Here is a 16,687-nt window from a genome sequence, read left to right on the forward strand (position 1 = left end):
TGTGACCGTCGTTTTCTTATCTGCTGCCGCGCGGCGTCTCGTGATTCCCCCCTTTTTTGCATGACAAAGCTCCGAGCCGTCGGCAATTAACTCGCTCTGTCAATCGGTCGAAACAACCGGGATGCGCCCCGTCAGGGAATCCCAGGAACGTATTGGTGGAGATTGATACGAAGCCGGGGAGAGGCGAGAGAGTAAAACGACGTCGACGGTAGGAGGCCGGAATTTTCCCGGAAAACTGAAACGGATTAACATCGGCCCGAATCCCGGTTCCAGCCGCGATACCCGTCCGGCCCGACGCTTCACAATTCTTTCCCCGTCGCCCGGCTGTCGCTAATAATCCTGATTCACGGGCGCGCGCGCTGTCAATAACTTCGTAAGCCGTCGAAATTCGTCGCTGTAAATCGCGGTTACCGGGCGACACCGCCTCTCATCGTCGCGATCGTTGCGCAGCCGTTTACGGTCGAGGATGCAGCCGCTCATCAACATCCGCAGCCTCGGACCCGAGAACCCTGCCAAATCCGCACGGTCGCGGCGCTGTCAATTAAATCGCCGTTATTTGTTGTCCGGCGACGAATGCCGTGAATAAACAGCCGTTATCAAACGAGAGCGAAATCTCGGTCCCGCGGCGACGCTTTTTAAATCGAATTGGGAAGATCGGGAACACTGATGTAACTTTTTAACAATTTTATCAATGGCGTGATAAGAGGCGATTTTTAGATCGACAATATTTTCGCTGCTTCGTTGATACGTGATATATTTTATAAATACTGTAGCAATTCGTTGCAAAGTGTTTTACTGTACATCGCTGAATTTTGCGGTTCGTGTTATATTCAGAACTTTAGAGGCATCATTTATAATTTTAGTTTGCAACATTGGTCTTTAATTTCGAAATTTACTATAATATATGGTCCATATACATATAATATATAATAAATATGAAATATACATTATATATACATACAGTATATATAAAATATACATATAATATATAAATATAATATATAAATGTAATATGATATATAAATCGTGTAGTAATAATCACAAATCTTTTACAATTATTACTACACCAGTTAATTGACTTATTTCCTGTCAAAAGAGATCCTCTCAAAACAGAAATTTTGCTGTGATAATTAAAAAACAATGCTTGAACATTTAAAGAGTCCGAACAAATCACAAGTAAACAGATTTTATGGAAAAATCGCAGAGCTTCCCCCAAAAGAATCAATCTCCAAATCTGTTCGTTGCACAGCGCGTGCTGGCGCGTTCGATTTTATCTGCGTAACACAAGCCCTATCAATGTTTTAATAAAGTTTAGTACGCCATTATCGACGCAGTAAAGCTGTCAGCCGGGCAAATAAAATTTTACTTTATCTGCTTTGTAACGGCGTGTAAAAACGCGAGATTTCCTATGAACGGCCGCTGTCCGCTTATCGCGCATCGATGACGCGTTACGCAACCGGCACCGAGGATCGTTACAACGATTTTCTGTAAGGTTTTATAGATCGGTCGCAAGCCGGGAGGGCTCGAACCGCGTTAATTGTGTCTTACCCGTGGCATACGCCAATGAGGAAAACCTGCGCGCGGTTTGTGAACATTTGTACGGATTTATATCATTACGCAACGATATGAAAATGAAAGATTCTGTTTAGTGGCTGTGAAAAGTGAGGAAAGTGTGGAAAATAGTTGCACGGTGTACGTCATTCGGATTTACGTTGCGAGGAAAAATTAGGAATGTTGCTTCTTGGTGGCCTTGTAACGAAAGCAACAAGTTTGAAATGTTAAAAGAATATATAATGTATAGACTATAAAATGTGTAGGATATAGAATGTATAAACTACAGAATATAAAATATAGAATAAACAATACACGATATAAAACGTCCGATTAAACAGAAAAAAAAACCCTCCCACAAGAGTAAAAAGAAAAATAATAGCGAAAAAATAAATTTAAAACGATCTACAGAATAAAACTACGTACAAAAAAAATAAAATAAAAGACAAAGCAGACAGATTTCCTCGATGAGCGTAATCACGGCAGGGCCGGGATTCTCGCAAGCCGGATTTAAAAGCAATTAATCTAAGAAGTTTGCGGTGTCACGGCGTGATCGGTGGAAGGGTGGGGTGGGGGAGAGAGGTCCGAGAGTTTAAGTCTAATTTCGCTACTATTTGCGTGCATCAATTCACGCTAATGAATCCCGCGATGGGGCAGGGGTACTAATCTCCGTGGGCACCGCAAGCTTCGTATTACCTTAATCCGCGTGTACGCCGGTGTCCGGGGCACACGGCGTAGCTGTGTCCGCGTCTATGCGGGCCGGTCGCCTGTATCTCGAGCGATCCTCTCGGCCCCGTGGAACGACTGGACGAGATACGCCGGAAAAATGGGGCGAGCATCAACGAGAGCTAATCAAACGGCATTAAAGCAAGTTCGAGCAACGCGAGAGGCACGTTTCGCCGGGTGTGATAAACACGATCTCGGCCGCCGCCGTCGCTGGCCTGCTCTCGCCGGCAGCCTCGCGGGCTCCGGTCCTCGTCCGATCATCCAATTGATACGAAAATTATTACGGAAAGGTAATTCGCGCGAAACGGCCGGATTTTACGGCGACGTGAAAACGTGTTACATCGGAGGGTCCGGCTAGGGATCGATCGCGTATATTTTTTCGCGTCCAACGCCGCCGCCGAAAGAAGGTTTACGGGCGCGCGGATTAAAGACGGCGTTGCAGATGTTCGCGTCTCGCGTGATGCTGCACGGATACGTTGACGTAAACGCTGCCTTAAAAAATCGTGTAACATTCCCCCCGGACGCTTGTATTAATCGCGGGGACACGTGGGAAGAGGGCAGCGTGAATTCCGATGGCGGATTTTACGGCGAGCCTTTCATATTCCGCATCGAAAGGGACGCGTCGCGCGGAAACTCTGTTTCAAGCGCGCTTCGAGAAATGGATTTCGTTCGCGGTGGTTTTCCTGTTAGAAGTCGTTGACGTTTTGTGACCGCTTTTCTGTCGGTTTATTAACTCGACAACGCAAAGTTAGCTGCTCTTTGCTCGGAAGTTTATCAGCTTGTTGGATAACGTATAAAATTTCAAATGTCTTATCGACGACAAATATTTTCAATAGATCTGCTGCTAGAAATATAAACTATCTAACTACGATACTACGCTTACAATCATCTTGATAGTTGCTACGATCAACACCAGGTTCACAGAACTCCTCAAACCAACGAATTTTTCTCGATTTACTGCTGTTTAGATTATAAAAATACATATCTCGGAATCGAGGCATAATCGTCAATCATCAAATCAGATTAAATATTTAATTATTACTTCTGCAAACCGAACAGCTGCTCTCGTTGGTTCGGAGATCTAACGTCGAGCAACATTTCTGGCATACGAACATCCGTGTCACCCCGGTCCGGAAAATAGAGGTTCTGCGTGCAAAGAGCGTACTCACACCTGGCAGTTGCCCGTCGAATATTCACAATGGCTTTTCGAGCGCGCCGACCGAACAAAGGAGCTCTCGGGTACGTGGTTCCGCATTGCTGGCACCAATTATCAAGGCACTATTTGTGTAACGGATACGCGGAGATACGAGGAACCGCGGCGGCGATAGCGTTTAGCCGCGCGCGGCCCGCGCACGGAGGACGCGGCCGCGTGACAAGAGTGATAAGTTGCCGGGTCAATGCCGAGCGTGCCGCGCCGCGGACCTTTGTCGACGGCGTGAATTGTTTTGCAGTTGCACGCCGTTGCGGCGAGAGGCCTCGGGCCGACGACGACGTCGTCGTCGTCTTCCGCGCGACAACGAGCGACGCGAGACCCGGAAGAGGGCCCGAAACGAGGAGCCGTTTATGCAGTCGGCCTCGACCACGCTGATCCCAATCAGCCAATCGCCATTGAATCCCCAATGTTCTAGCATCCCGAGCACCGGCCAGCACCGCAGCGTAGCGACGCGCGCTACAATCGCGTATCCCGTTGCGAAAGCGAATATTTAAACTGCTAACCGAGTATTTCAACGCGATAATTGTTTATGAACGGTACATTTTAAGGCAGCAATTAATATATATTAATTTCGTAGGGATTTTCTATAATTTTTTATAATTTTCTAGGGAATATTTAATAACAGGAGAGGGGAAAAATAAAATACAGTCTTTACACGCAAGTTTTTCTCTCGCGGTTCGTTTCCGCTCTGGGAAAACTTTTCTACCCTCGTGGCACTCTTGCTTTCTTAAAACTCGCTCGTCCACGAGACCACAAGCCAAATTCGTACGCGCGTGCATTCTCATTTCGAAGAACAGTCGCACGGTCCAAACACTCGTCATTCGCACCTCGGTCGATCCGACTGTCGCATAACCCAAACGCTCTTATCTCATAAAATAACGCTCTTATCGCAACGTTCTCACTCGGAATTATAGACGACACTAAAGAATCGTATTTTTATCGAGCAGTCGTTAAAGCGTACGAATAATCACTGTGTAAAAATCAATTCGCCTGACCGCTCGAAAGTATGGCGAACGGGTTCGGTCCTCGTCGCGAGGTCGACGTTTGCAAAGCGACGGATACCGACGTCAGGAATTGAAAGCCGACGATTTAGGGTCTGAAAGGCGGCGGATGTTTGACGGCGGAAGCTCGAGCCACGGATGACGAAGGTCGAATGTTTGAACTTTGAAAGGTGGAGGCTGAATGAGTGTATTAGTTCGAGAAGTGGAAGATGAGACCGTTAACGTTCGTGCGCGGTTCGTCGACGGAGTTTCGACGTTTCGGAGCGTGGCACCGTGGAACTGGGATGCACAATCTGCGAAACACCGAAAGTTCGAGCGTTCCGGGACTTACGCGTTCCGCGTGCGGACGTAATTAGCGGAAGCCCGGATTGGACGTTGGCCGAGGCATTTTTGCAAATTGCTATCGGGATCGATGTTTCGGCTTTGCGGCGATGTTCTATGGGAATTTTAACCCCTTGCACTATAGTCAGACTCGTGATACAGATTTCGTGTAAGATCTACTAAATGTGAATATTGTTAATTTTCTCTGTATCGAAATTAAAATAAATTTCTCTGTTATCAACGCCTGCAATGAAATGAAAAAGAAATGAAAGTTGTCTCCTTTATTAAAATGATTAAACCCCTTGACTAAATTGATTTAACCCCTTGATTAAAATCCTCTGTTATCGAAGTCTGTAAATGAAAGTACATAAGGACGATAAATGAAATGAAAATTGTCTAGCCCTGTTAAAGAAAATATTAAGGATAAATAAATGCTGATCCACACAGCGTGAAAGGAATCGTAATGCAAAGGGTTAGACGACAATGCCGAGTGCTAAGGACGACCATGATAACGTTGCAGATATGGTTGTTGCGGATGGTGCATACCGAATAGATTCATTTTTGTAATTGGTACTGTCACCTGCCGCAGATATTACCGAGGATGCAACGTTGTCATTGAATGCAATGCTGGAAGGTGCTTGTTGTAGGAAACGGTGAGTCTGGCATGGCTTTATGCGCGGCGCGTGCGATGCAGGCTCCATCGGTATCGTGGAGAGAATTTGGTCTTCAAATTAGGATCGAATGAGCTATAATTATTGGACGATAATAGATAACGATGATTAGAATCAATAGTAGCTTTCGATAATAGAGTACACTGTTGGTCCACATTGTTTACTGGCGAGGATTACACCCATGGGACACGATGGTTCGTGGACACGTGTTAGCGAGAATAGGGTATCATGTATACCACATTAATGTTATGTTTAATATTAAATTTTGTTGATTTAATTGCTAAACATCTAAACAGCCGCGCTGTAAAGTGTGTTATTTTAACTTTAATTTAAGCGTATGAAAGTTGACATATTCTCGAGGGAATATGTTTTTTAATCGTGTAAAAGATGATCTTGTGCTTGAAATAGATTTTAAAAGTGATGTCATTTGACGTAAGAGTTTAATTAAGTTACTCTGAACAATAATATGATAATATTAATAGTTCTTAAGCTAAAAAATTTTCTGAGAGTTTAAAAATGTTCAGGAGACTTCCCTGCATCTAGATAAGTTTATTTATTATTGTAAATACAAAGAACAAACAATTATTGACGCTTTCGTTATAAGATGTAATTTTAAACGAGGTAAAAATCATCTGCTACATATATCATCGAAATTGCGCTACGAGATGTAAAGGCAAAACGTTCAAATTGATATCCAACTCTATTTATGGTCGAAAATAAAATAGATCAATTAATTATATTACAAATATATGCACCATTTAATTTTAATATTTCTCACTGTCGCAACTGTCATCTCACTGTTACAACTGCCTTTAATTGAACTATGTCTAATGAAAATTGTTACATGAATAAAATCCCTAAACTCGTTAATATTATTTATAATAAATCAACACTAATGTTCTCGATAAAATAGGAAACAAAATTTACATTCTCTACATCCGCTACAATAATAGCCTGACAGTGACATCTGCTAGTGAATCAATATTTATCAGCTGTTGTTATTTTATTAGAAACCCAGACTTAGGATCCATAATTTATCAGTAATTAATTTATTAATAATTAGGATTCATCCAGACGAGTCCGAAGTCTGTGCATGAAGGGACAGGACTACTTCTATACCTCGTTCGTGGTAAAACACGTCTCAACACAAACGAAGTATACGAAACACTCTATTCGCGCTAATTTCCCGGATCATCGGTAACAAAGAGTCGTACCCAGATTCACTGACCACCGTTCCATCCGCACAGTTCGACGAAATTCTTCAAGATGTCCCTACGTTCATAAAAACCGGCCGCACAAATTCGTCGATAAAATATTCAAAATACTTCCACACGTCAAATGCGCTATTCTCTTCGACTACTAAATCAAGAAAACACATATTATCCTCTTCACGATTCTTGCATTGACTATTCGACTGTTTTAACCGCGTCATATAAGAATTAAAGTCTACCGCTATAAAACTCAATTCCTCCACCCTAAAGACATCAATTCCTTACATCCACCAACTCTCACCACCTCCTCAAAATTCTACAAAATTTCCCGTAAACTAAAATCAACCGACGTACCCATGCAAATCGGATGACCGAGCGGTGTCCACCCCCGCCGAGTGCACGGGTCGTCGTCGGATCGACGAAACAAATATTATGATATCGTCGAGACGTTCCAGTTCGCCGACGGCAATCAAGAATGCTTCAGCCCTTCCGTGAGCGCGTTTACTATCGATCGATCAGGACGCACTCGTTGCCACGAGTCGCGAAATCGCTAGGCAGTCACACAGGCACCGAGGAGGGAAAGAGAGGCCCAGCAGGCAGCGCGACCGGGACGCAGAGAGGGTGCAAAAACCCACCCCCGCGCTGCCACAAGCTATAAGTACCGGACACGAACCGAGCACGGGCTTATAGGTCCCGTTGCGGTCTTCCTCGTTCGTTCTTCCCGTTTGCCTGGCCGCTAGCCCACCTCCGGCGATCTATGAATAGATCCGTGGATCTCCGACTGCCATTTTGACTCGCCGCGACAAGCCGGAGATCGATCGAAACGACAGCACGTGGAACGTTCGAGAGGCGTGATGACAGGGTGGCCGATCGATCGACGATTTGCACCGGCCGCGGCTGGATCGCACGCGTCCAGGGGCTGGGATCCGTGCTGATCGCGATGCCGCTTGGGTGATCACCTGATCCCGCGACACCCGTGGATCGCGCTTCTCATCGACCGTGACGAGAGAGAGATGAAGAACAGCAGGTCGATGATGGATATCGAGGACATCTGCGGTTGCTCGATCATCCCCAAGAAAGAGTTGCCCCATCTGAACTCGACTTCCGGTGAGTCTCTCACGAACGACCCTGTTTGTTTAACTTCCGAGATCGGTGTAACCGTCGCTTCGCCCGAGCTGCCCGTGTTTGTTGCTTTTTTTCATTCCTAATCCGTCTGATCTCCCGGGGCGTTTATTTGAGCTACCGTTTGAGAGACTCTCGCACTTTGGCCGCGGTCTACGACGGCGTGGACTCTGCTGAAACTGGGTGGACAGATCGTCGCCGCTTGTTCTTTGTCTTCTCGTTGACAGGAAATGGGAATACAAAGTGGATCGTTAAGAACCCGATCGACGCACCACTCGAACGCGTTATGTAACAACAAACGTAACGGGTCTCCGAGCAAGTTCGATATTGTCGTTGTCGCGGGGCAATGTAGATCAGTCACGCTCAGCTGGGAGGTTCAGTCACTCCTCGACTGCGAGACCAATTCTCGCACGTTGTTCATGTTGTTCGCCAATTTACTTTCTTTAACCCTTTGCACTCGAAGCCATTTTACCTGTAAATTTGACATCATTTTTCTGATGTACAGTATTTCCATTCTAAGTAACGAAGTGCATTTTTTATATATACCAAATTAAATCTTGTGATTCGTGCGAAAACTTTCATTTTTAACAATTTATCAAAAATTAAACATTGTTGCTATGAAAATGATTTTAGTAGGCGACAGAACGATTTTAGTGGTGAGTCACCACTCGAGTGCAAAGGGTTAATATTCTTGGTCTTGCGGATAGGACGTATACACATTGTTGAAAAGTGATCGATGGAGTTCTTACCGCGAGCGCGTTATGTAATAACAATCGCATTGTGTCAGAGTCGGTGCAACATTGATGTCATCGTGGTGCGACGCACTCTTCGGTCGTCGGAACAACCCCCATAGGTTCTCCAGGGTAGAAACCTTCTCGTTCTTGTTTGCATTATATTGTTCGTATTACCTGCAGTTGGTTTTAATAAATTTCTCGAATGCTGACGCAAAGTGTCCGTTATTTAATTGACTATCTGATTGAAGTAATTAAACATTTATATTCGTCGAATGATCAATAGTTTGTCTGGAATTATTTTATTAGCTATACTCTTAATTTCTTTCTGCCTCATTCGAGGTGTATTTTCTTAGAACATGAGCGCACTGTAAACCAACCACAATTTATTGATTTATACCGCGAGGCAAAGGCGAACCATTGCCCAAGGATCTTTGTTGCGACTATTTTCGAAGAACACACAAACTTCCGAGTCTTATCGGAGTTTCCGACACTTCGAAAGCAGAGATCGACTGCTGCATTTATTCAATTCATGCTGTGCCAACTTTTCGAGTGGGTTACCATCGATGTTCGATCGCGAACACTTAACCCTTTTTAAGCAATTGATTGATACCTTTGAGATCGATTATTGTATAATGTTCTAATAAAATTATTACACTATAAAATTTGTCTATCTTTAGAGGATCGTTGACAGTCTAACTGTTATATGAACTCAATTTTATAACAATAAATTGTAACAGCAAGTCGTATGAAATATATAGATACCATAAGTCATACAAAATGGTTTCTAATTTGGTGTTAAAATTATTACTGTATAATTCTGGTTTAAGTGCAACTGTCCAACGAATTAATCGACGATTAAAATGAATCGATGCGATCATCGATAAATTATGTAAATTAATTTGTTCGTGTTACATAACAATGTACCGTATGCTGCTCAAAAGATGGCACAGAGTGCAGGACAGATTCCCATGAAGTCAATTATACTAACACCCTCGCAGAAGTAGAATAAACGCGTTTTCATTATTAACAAAACTGATCGTCTTCTGTCAGTCCCGAATTTTCAGAAAACGGGGACTGGAGTCTGGCCGACTTTAAACAAACAACGCCCCCTGTTTTCTTATTTACCAATAGGTTTTAACCCTTTACACTCGCGTGGCAACTCTGATGCACTACTCAAATTGTTCAATCACGTTTCAAAATAATTTTTATACTAACAAAATTCAGATTTAAAAAATGTTGAGAGTGGAACTGTTCTTACGAATCACAAGAATCAATGACATATGCACAAAATGCATTTCGTTAAATAAAATCGATATATTACAAGTAGAAAAAATTGTTTTAGATTTCCAGTTTAAATTGCTTCGAGTGCAAAGGGTTAAGAGGTCATAGACAAACGACTAAAACCCCGGTTTTCGCTCGACAAAAAATTATGTCATCTTTTCAGCACCGATCGGTAAATAATGTTTAGATTCGCGCGATCAGCCGGTGTCTAGCGTTCCATTTACACGAGATCCAGCGGATCTCCTAATGATCGATCCATCAGAGAGGCCTACTCTTGGCTCGAATTGTTGACTCTGTCTTCGATTCCGAGTGGTTCTGATGGAGTTTGTCGAGGATAAACGTCGGACGTTGCCGAGCGGTTCCGTCTCGCCGACGTTTCGCGCCGAGACCTTCCGTTTACCGGAATCGAGAGGAACGGGTTGCGCCGGCGAGAGGCGGCGCTGATCCTGTTAAAAATTAACGTGATTTCCGCGGAAGCACCTAAGATGCCGGATTACGTGCTCGCTTTTCACGTCGCGGTCGGGACACGGGTCATAACAGGCCTAATGCAATGTGATTATGGCGACGCCGGTGGCTAAGGATGTTCGTGTCTCCGGACTGCGCGATCATCGATCGACAATAACCGCGGCTCACTTGTCTTAGACCCCATATACCCAACATCGTCGTGATCCCCCACCTATCGTAGTATTTTTTTTTTTAAATCATTTACCGAATTATTGTAAAATTCCGCGGTCATAAAGCTGTTTTCTAAATTCTCTACAGCTTCTGCATTTAATCTACTGAAAATAAAAAAAATGGAATCAAACGTTTTCTATGACATTTATGGATATTCATCGTATCGTTCAAATATTTTTAATAGTTTGTTAAATTGTTGCAAATCTCCCTTTTCATAGCAAAACTGTATTCAGCCTCGTAAATCTGCTATAACACGCTTCTGAATTTTAGCTTCTGCTAACGATGAATTGGAAGTGTCCTATGTTACATCAATATTTTTTTAGCAAAAATTCTTTAGCAAAAATTTTTAGCAAAATTCTGTAGGGTATTCAATCGCAACAGTCGACAACACATGGCTACGTTTTACGTTTCAGCTCGTACGTACGTTGACAGCAACGTGTTCTACTCTGTATCGATCCCTTTTATCATGATTTCTATACCAACCGATGTTATCGGAATTTTTTTAATAGTTTGCTAGATCGATGCAGATATAGCGGGGCTGTGCACAGCTCCCCGTTTCCATTCGAACTGGTAACAACGTCGGATCAAGCTTTCTGTTTCGTATCGGCTCCTGTCCATCGCGATTTGTATCGCAACAATCGTTAAAACTTTTTTAATAGTTTGCCAAATGAATGGGGTGAACATTACAATTTCTTAATTTTATTAACATTTCCATGGGGAACAAATGTTAAAGAAGTACTGCCCTGACATTTTCCTTCAATTGAATGAAAGACTATACCTTAATATACTTTTTATATCTCCAGCGTAGTTGTGAAATTATTTATAATTTGTCAAATTAATTATTTGGAATCATAGTAAAGTGATAATTTTTTGATTGTGAAAAACAAGAAATATCATTATGTATAACTGACTATTATTATTATCTATTCCACTGACTAAAATTATCAAGTCAATTCGTAGTCAAATTAATCCACATTAATTTTACAATTTATTACAATTAATTTTCCACCGTTTTTAACGTTTGCTACGGATCGCGTTTCAACACACAAGCGAACATTTTCGTAAAGATCGAGCCACCGAAACGGAAAAGGAGCGTGTCTCCGGCGCAACCAGATTCGGCCGCACGTGTTCCCCGAAGAGAAACCGGAGCGCGGTCGATAAGGCTCGTAATACGCCGACTATATCGTTCGAAGCCTTGAGTAAAACTTAATAGCGGCGATAGTTGTAACAACCCCCGTGTTCATGACCAAGTGCTCCACTTGATATCAGTTCCCCGACTTTCGATCGAGCGACGCGTCGCGCGAGGAACCTCTGGTTCTTTCATCCTCGACTCGGCCGTCCCCGCTCGTTCTGCGAACGTCCCCTATTTTTCCCCGATCTCAAAGATCTTCCGCGTCGACTGTTGATGGATATCACCGGCGATCATTCCGCGAACTTTCCCTATTTTTCCCCGATCTCAAAGATCTTCCGCGTCGACTGTCCGCGTCCCGGGGACCGCGGGAGGATAGATCACCGGCGTTGTTCCGCTGACAGACAGCTTCTACTCTCGCAGAACTGCTGCTCCGACTCCGTTTCTTTTTCTCCGCGCCATCCTCTCTTGACTTTTACGACTCCGCGGATAAGAAGCAGTTCCGAAAAGGCGATGGCGCGCCGCGAGAAGAGAAGCGATCCCGCGGGCGTCATCGCGCCGCTCGCATAATCTTAAACACTAAACAGATTATCCCGGCACTGAATTCCCCGTCTCGAAAAATATCGACCACCTCCGGGAATCGATCCCGACCGTTTGTTGTTTGGACGCGCTCCTCGACGAATTCCTCGAACCATGTCTCGTACGCTATAGATTTTCCATAGGAACCGTTCGCGGAATTCGCCGCGAATTTTCTTTATTTACACAGGCACCGTATGACTGCGGATCCAAGTACCGGGGCGATGGTGTTCTGACTCGTTTGTGAAAAATAGGAATGGAACGGGAGTGTACTTCTTCTTATAATAATTTCAGTAAGCTTGCGGGATGCTAAAAGCGCTGTCGGAATATTTTATTCTGGCTTTGACATTTTTATCTATATTCGGAATGATTGTATTAAATACACAGTCTAATTATGATTGATGATACGGGGATAGTAATTATGATCGAAAGAGATAATTATTAATGTTATTGCAAACAGATAGTTATTAATATTGATCATAGGTCAATCACAGTCTATCTTCATACTGATCAAAATACGATTCGATCTCTGTGTCTCCTTTGGCTGCAAGGTTAAGCCAAAGATTAATTATAATTACAGTGGACATTTGCTTAAATAGTGCATAATTCCATTAGATAATATCCAAGACATCTGATAAAAATTTAAAAAGCCAAATGTCCAGCATCCTAACTCTGCTAACATGAAACCCCTGGACCTCCAACGCGGCGGAAGAGGCTGCACGGAAAAAGGATTGCAGCATCGGAGGGTACGCCTGACGTTGGCCAAGCGTCACGGCGACGTCGGATCTCCGACGACCGTACTTTTCTTTTCTTCCTCGAGACCCTTCCCCCTTCCCCCGAACAGCAGCTGGTGCACGTTCCTGGACCCGCGTCGTTAGCCCGCGGTAGACTCTTACGGCCAGTGTTCGGTCGGTGGTGCTTACGTTTCCTCGTCCGTGTCCTCTCTCTTTTTCTCTCTCGCGTCTCGCTTCCCGCGCTCCCACTCTCCTGCACTCCTCGCACTGTCCCGTCTGGAAAAATAAGAATAGCTCTCCTACCTCCCTTTGATCCCTCTCGTTCACAGACGAAATCTCTTTGGACCGCCAGTTTCGATCGTTCTTCTGCGACGACAGCACCGCGGCACGCTGCGCGATCCGCTCGCGTCCAGCCTCTCTCGTCTTCCGCCACGGATCGGGGTCCAGTGGTATACGGATCGTTGAATCGCTGACCGGGAGAGCATGGATCGTTTGAGAGATTAGACGGTCGCTGGGGGATCGTTTTCATTTCACGATTCATCCGACTATGGAGAGAGTTTTGGGTACAGAGCGCGTTTGAAGAGACTGCGGGGGCACCGAGGATCGCGCGATTGAACGGGGATGATCCGAGACGATTTTCAGCAGAGATCGTCCTGAACATGGTTGGACGTTATTGTTGACGAACTTGAACATGATCGAAGCGGTGAATGTACGTCGGTGATCGATCTCACTCGAAAATGATTTTTAATGTTTATCGGTGATTAATCACACTCTAAACTGACTTTTAAATGTAAAATAAACTCCGAAATGATTTTTAATGTAAAAATCGCTTTTGGTAGAAACGAAACGAGCGTCAGAGATGATTGTTGACGAGCTTCGGCATGACTGCAGTGGTGAAAGTACGTCGGTGATCGAGCTCGCTCCAGAATGATTTTTAAAGCAGCGATCGTCTTAGAAAGAGATTAGACGAGCATTAGAAATTATTTTATGTTAATTTAAACACGAGTGGAGCACTGAAGGTGTATTATTAATTAATCTTGCTCCAAAATAATTTTGAAACTATACATCAATCGATCTTACTCCAAAATGATTTTAAAAGGAACGATCGTCTTAGAATGACATTAGACGAGCATTAGAAATTATTTTACATTAATTTATAAACTTAATAAAGTGCTGAAAGTACATTATTAATCAATGTAACTTCGAAATAATTTTCAAAGAATATATCCGTGACTGATTCTACTTCAAAATGATTTTTAAAACAAATACCGTCCTAGAAAGAGACTAGACAATCGCTATAAATTAATTTAAATTAATTTATAAACGACTGAAGTACTGAAAGTACGTCATTAATTAATATGACTTCGAAATAATTTTCAAAGAATATATCCGTGACTGATTCTACCCAAAAATGATTACTAAAGCAAACATTGTCTTCTAAACAGATCAGACAAGCACTATAAATTATTTTACGCTAATTCATAAACGACCGAAGTACTGAAAATACATTGGTGATTAATCTCGTCCCGAAACAATTTTGAGAGCGTGCCTCGTTTACAAAGAGCATCGGTGGACACTGAAAAATGTTGCACATAAATCTGAGCATGATTAAGGGGCTACAGATGCTGGATACCATGAGCGACATCGCGGGAAAACAATCTGATCGATTGAAAACGGCAAGCTGTTGACAGTAATGTATCAGATGAATGATCTCGAAGAAACGCGCGGAACTGTGATAAAAAAACTGTTCTAACAACAAAAAGTTAGTACAATCTGCGATTTGAATTCAACGGCAGAGCGTATTTCAAAGGAAAAAGCCGTCTATGAGATATTCGAGACGTGGTGAACGTGAAAAATGACCTGTTACGTATTTGCAAACAATGAGACCGTTTCGCATTGATAATTCCCTGCGTGCATGACACGTTTACAAGCTTTGCATAATCGATGCTCGCGGTGACACTGTCTAACAGAGAAGATACACATTTTCTAACGGTACAATGTCACGATCTGTGAAAGTAAATAATTGATTGTGAGGAGCTCGATGACAAACAATAGATAACTATGACGAATCTAAAGTCTGATTTGAGCTAAATAATTTGGTATAATCGACGCTGGTAACGACGCTGTCTAACAGACAAAATGCACGCTTTTATCATAGTAAAATTATTGTTTGCGAATAATCGTAAAAATCAGTTAAAAGTTAAACTGCGGTAACGAACAAGTGATTTAATCGAGAACACTAAAAATCAACCTCCCACACTAAAAAATACAACAATACAGTTCATAAATAACAACATCAAACAACTGATTCGCTCAAGAACGCCTTAAGAAAGCAACAACATGAATCTATGACAGCGAGCGATCGTTTCGATCACGTGGAGCATAAAATCATTAACCCCAGCACCCTAAAATAACAACAAAGTCAAACAAACACCGTCGAAAGCCCACGAAAAAATTACAAAATCGTCTGACAAAACACAAAGGTCTTTGTGGAGGTCAAACACAAGGTCAAAGTGCTCATCAAACTAGCCTACGGTTGACCCAGCAACGAATTGCGAGAAAGGCGTTGTTTACCGCGATCGACGATAAACGGGCTTGGATCAACAAATAGACGTTACGCCACAACCGAGTGAGCAACGGTGACGGAAAGTTGTCCGCGATCGTGACGGGTGGTCGCGTGACAAAAGGAAGACGAGCACTTTCGCTGTCCTGTCCGCGATGCCTTTAAAAAGCGGCGCGGACTTCCCCGTGGCCGAGGGCAGCAGAACGTGGCCGCTCGGCTAGCTACACCGTAGCACACCGTAGCAAGCCGTAGCGCTCCGTAGTCCCGTCACCTCCACGGGGTGTCGCTTTCAGTCCCCCGAGCGCGTAGGGGCCCCGGCAGGTGTAAGACAGCGTTCCCATTCACCGCGACGTAGTGTCCGCGAGTCAGTCACGCTGCCGCCGTCTCGAAAGAAAATCGTTGCTCGCCACGGTAGCTCCTCTCCGTACTTTCAGCGCGCGCCATAATTCCCTCGGTCCTCGGTTGTTCATCGTTCCACGGACACGTGTACTGTGTTGTACGTGCAGGCGATAAACGCTCGCCAAAGCCCGACGCACGGGCGACGACGCGCTTCGGTGATGTCGGACGCGCGCTAACGGTGCCCCAGAACGGAGAGAGAAACTGGTCCGTCGATGGTTCGCGGAAGACCGTAGGGGCCCCGACAGTGGTCAGAGTGATCTTCTTCTCTCAGTGATCTTCGTCAACGTGAATCCCTCGACCGAAGAGGTGTCGCTTGTTCTTCGAGAGTGACGTCGTCTCGGCGATAATGTGAACGTCGCGATCGCTCGTTGATCGAAGAGATAGAGACCGTGTGCTCGCTCGTGGATAGTCTCGTCCCGGAGGCTGGGAAAATGGTTTTCTTCGGGAGGAAGGAGAAGGTCGAGGACCGTCGGCTGTTGGCCAGCATCGACGCCGTCAACGGGACCAAATTGTACCAGATCGAAAATGGTAAACACCGTAGTGGCCGTGAACAGAGAACGCGCGGGGAGTTTCGCTATTTTTAATCGGCGTCGCGCGGCGCGGAATGCGGGGATATGTGGAAGAGGGGGACTGGGTGCTTCGCAAACGTTTCCGATCCCAGAATCTGTTTTCCTGAAATTAAAAAGAATGCGTCTGCTTGTCTGGGAACGAGCGCCGAATTCCGTCGATGTTTCTTTGTGTCTCGTTCGCTCGTTCCGGCGCGTTTCAGGCTCGATCTTG

The 16,687-nt window shown here is 44.2% G+C and overlaps 1 protein-coding gene across 4 annotated transcripts in view; it reads left to right on the forward strand.

Moving 5' to 3' along the window:
- Nucleotides 1–7,271: 7,271 nt before the first annotated feature.
- The window catches only part of Vari (MAGUK p55 subfamily member vari), a 36,566-nt gene continuing 27,150 nt past the window's right edge, over nucleotides 7,272–16,687 (forward strand). The window contains exon 1 of one of the 4 annotated variants that reach the window (XM_078189765.1): nucleotides 7,272–7,801. In XM_078189765.1, the coding sequence (XP_078045891.1) occupies nucleotides 7,708–7,801 (94 nt within the window). In that variant the 5' untranslated portion in view covers nucleotides 7,272–7,707. Of the gene's footprint in view, nucleotides 7,802–15,534; nucleotides 16,436–16,687 lie in introns of those variants that run through there. The other 3 variants (XM_078189770.1, XM_078189766.1, XM_078189764.1) reach the window with 3 other exon arrangements.

This window comes from Augochlora pura, chromosome 9, assembly GCF_028453695.1.
Source record: "Augochlora pura isolate Apur16 chromosome 9, APUR_v2.2.1, whole genome shotgun sequence".
Lineage (NCBI taxonomy): Eukaryota > Metazoa > Arthropoda > Insecta > Hymenoptera > Halictidae > Augochlora > Augochlora pura.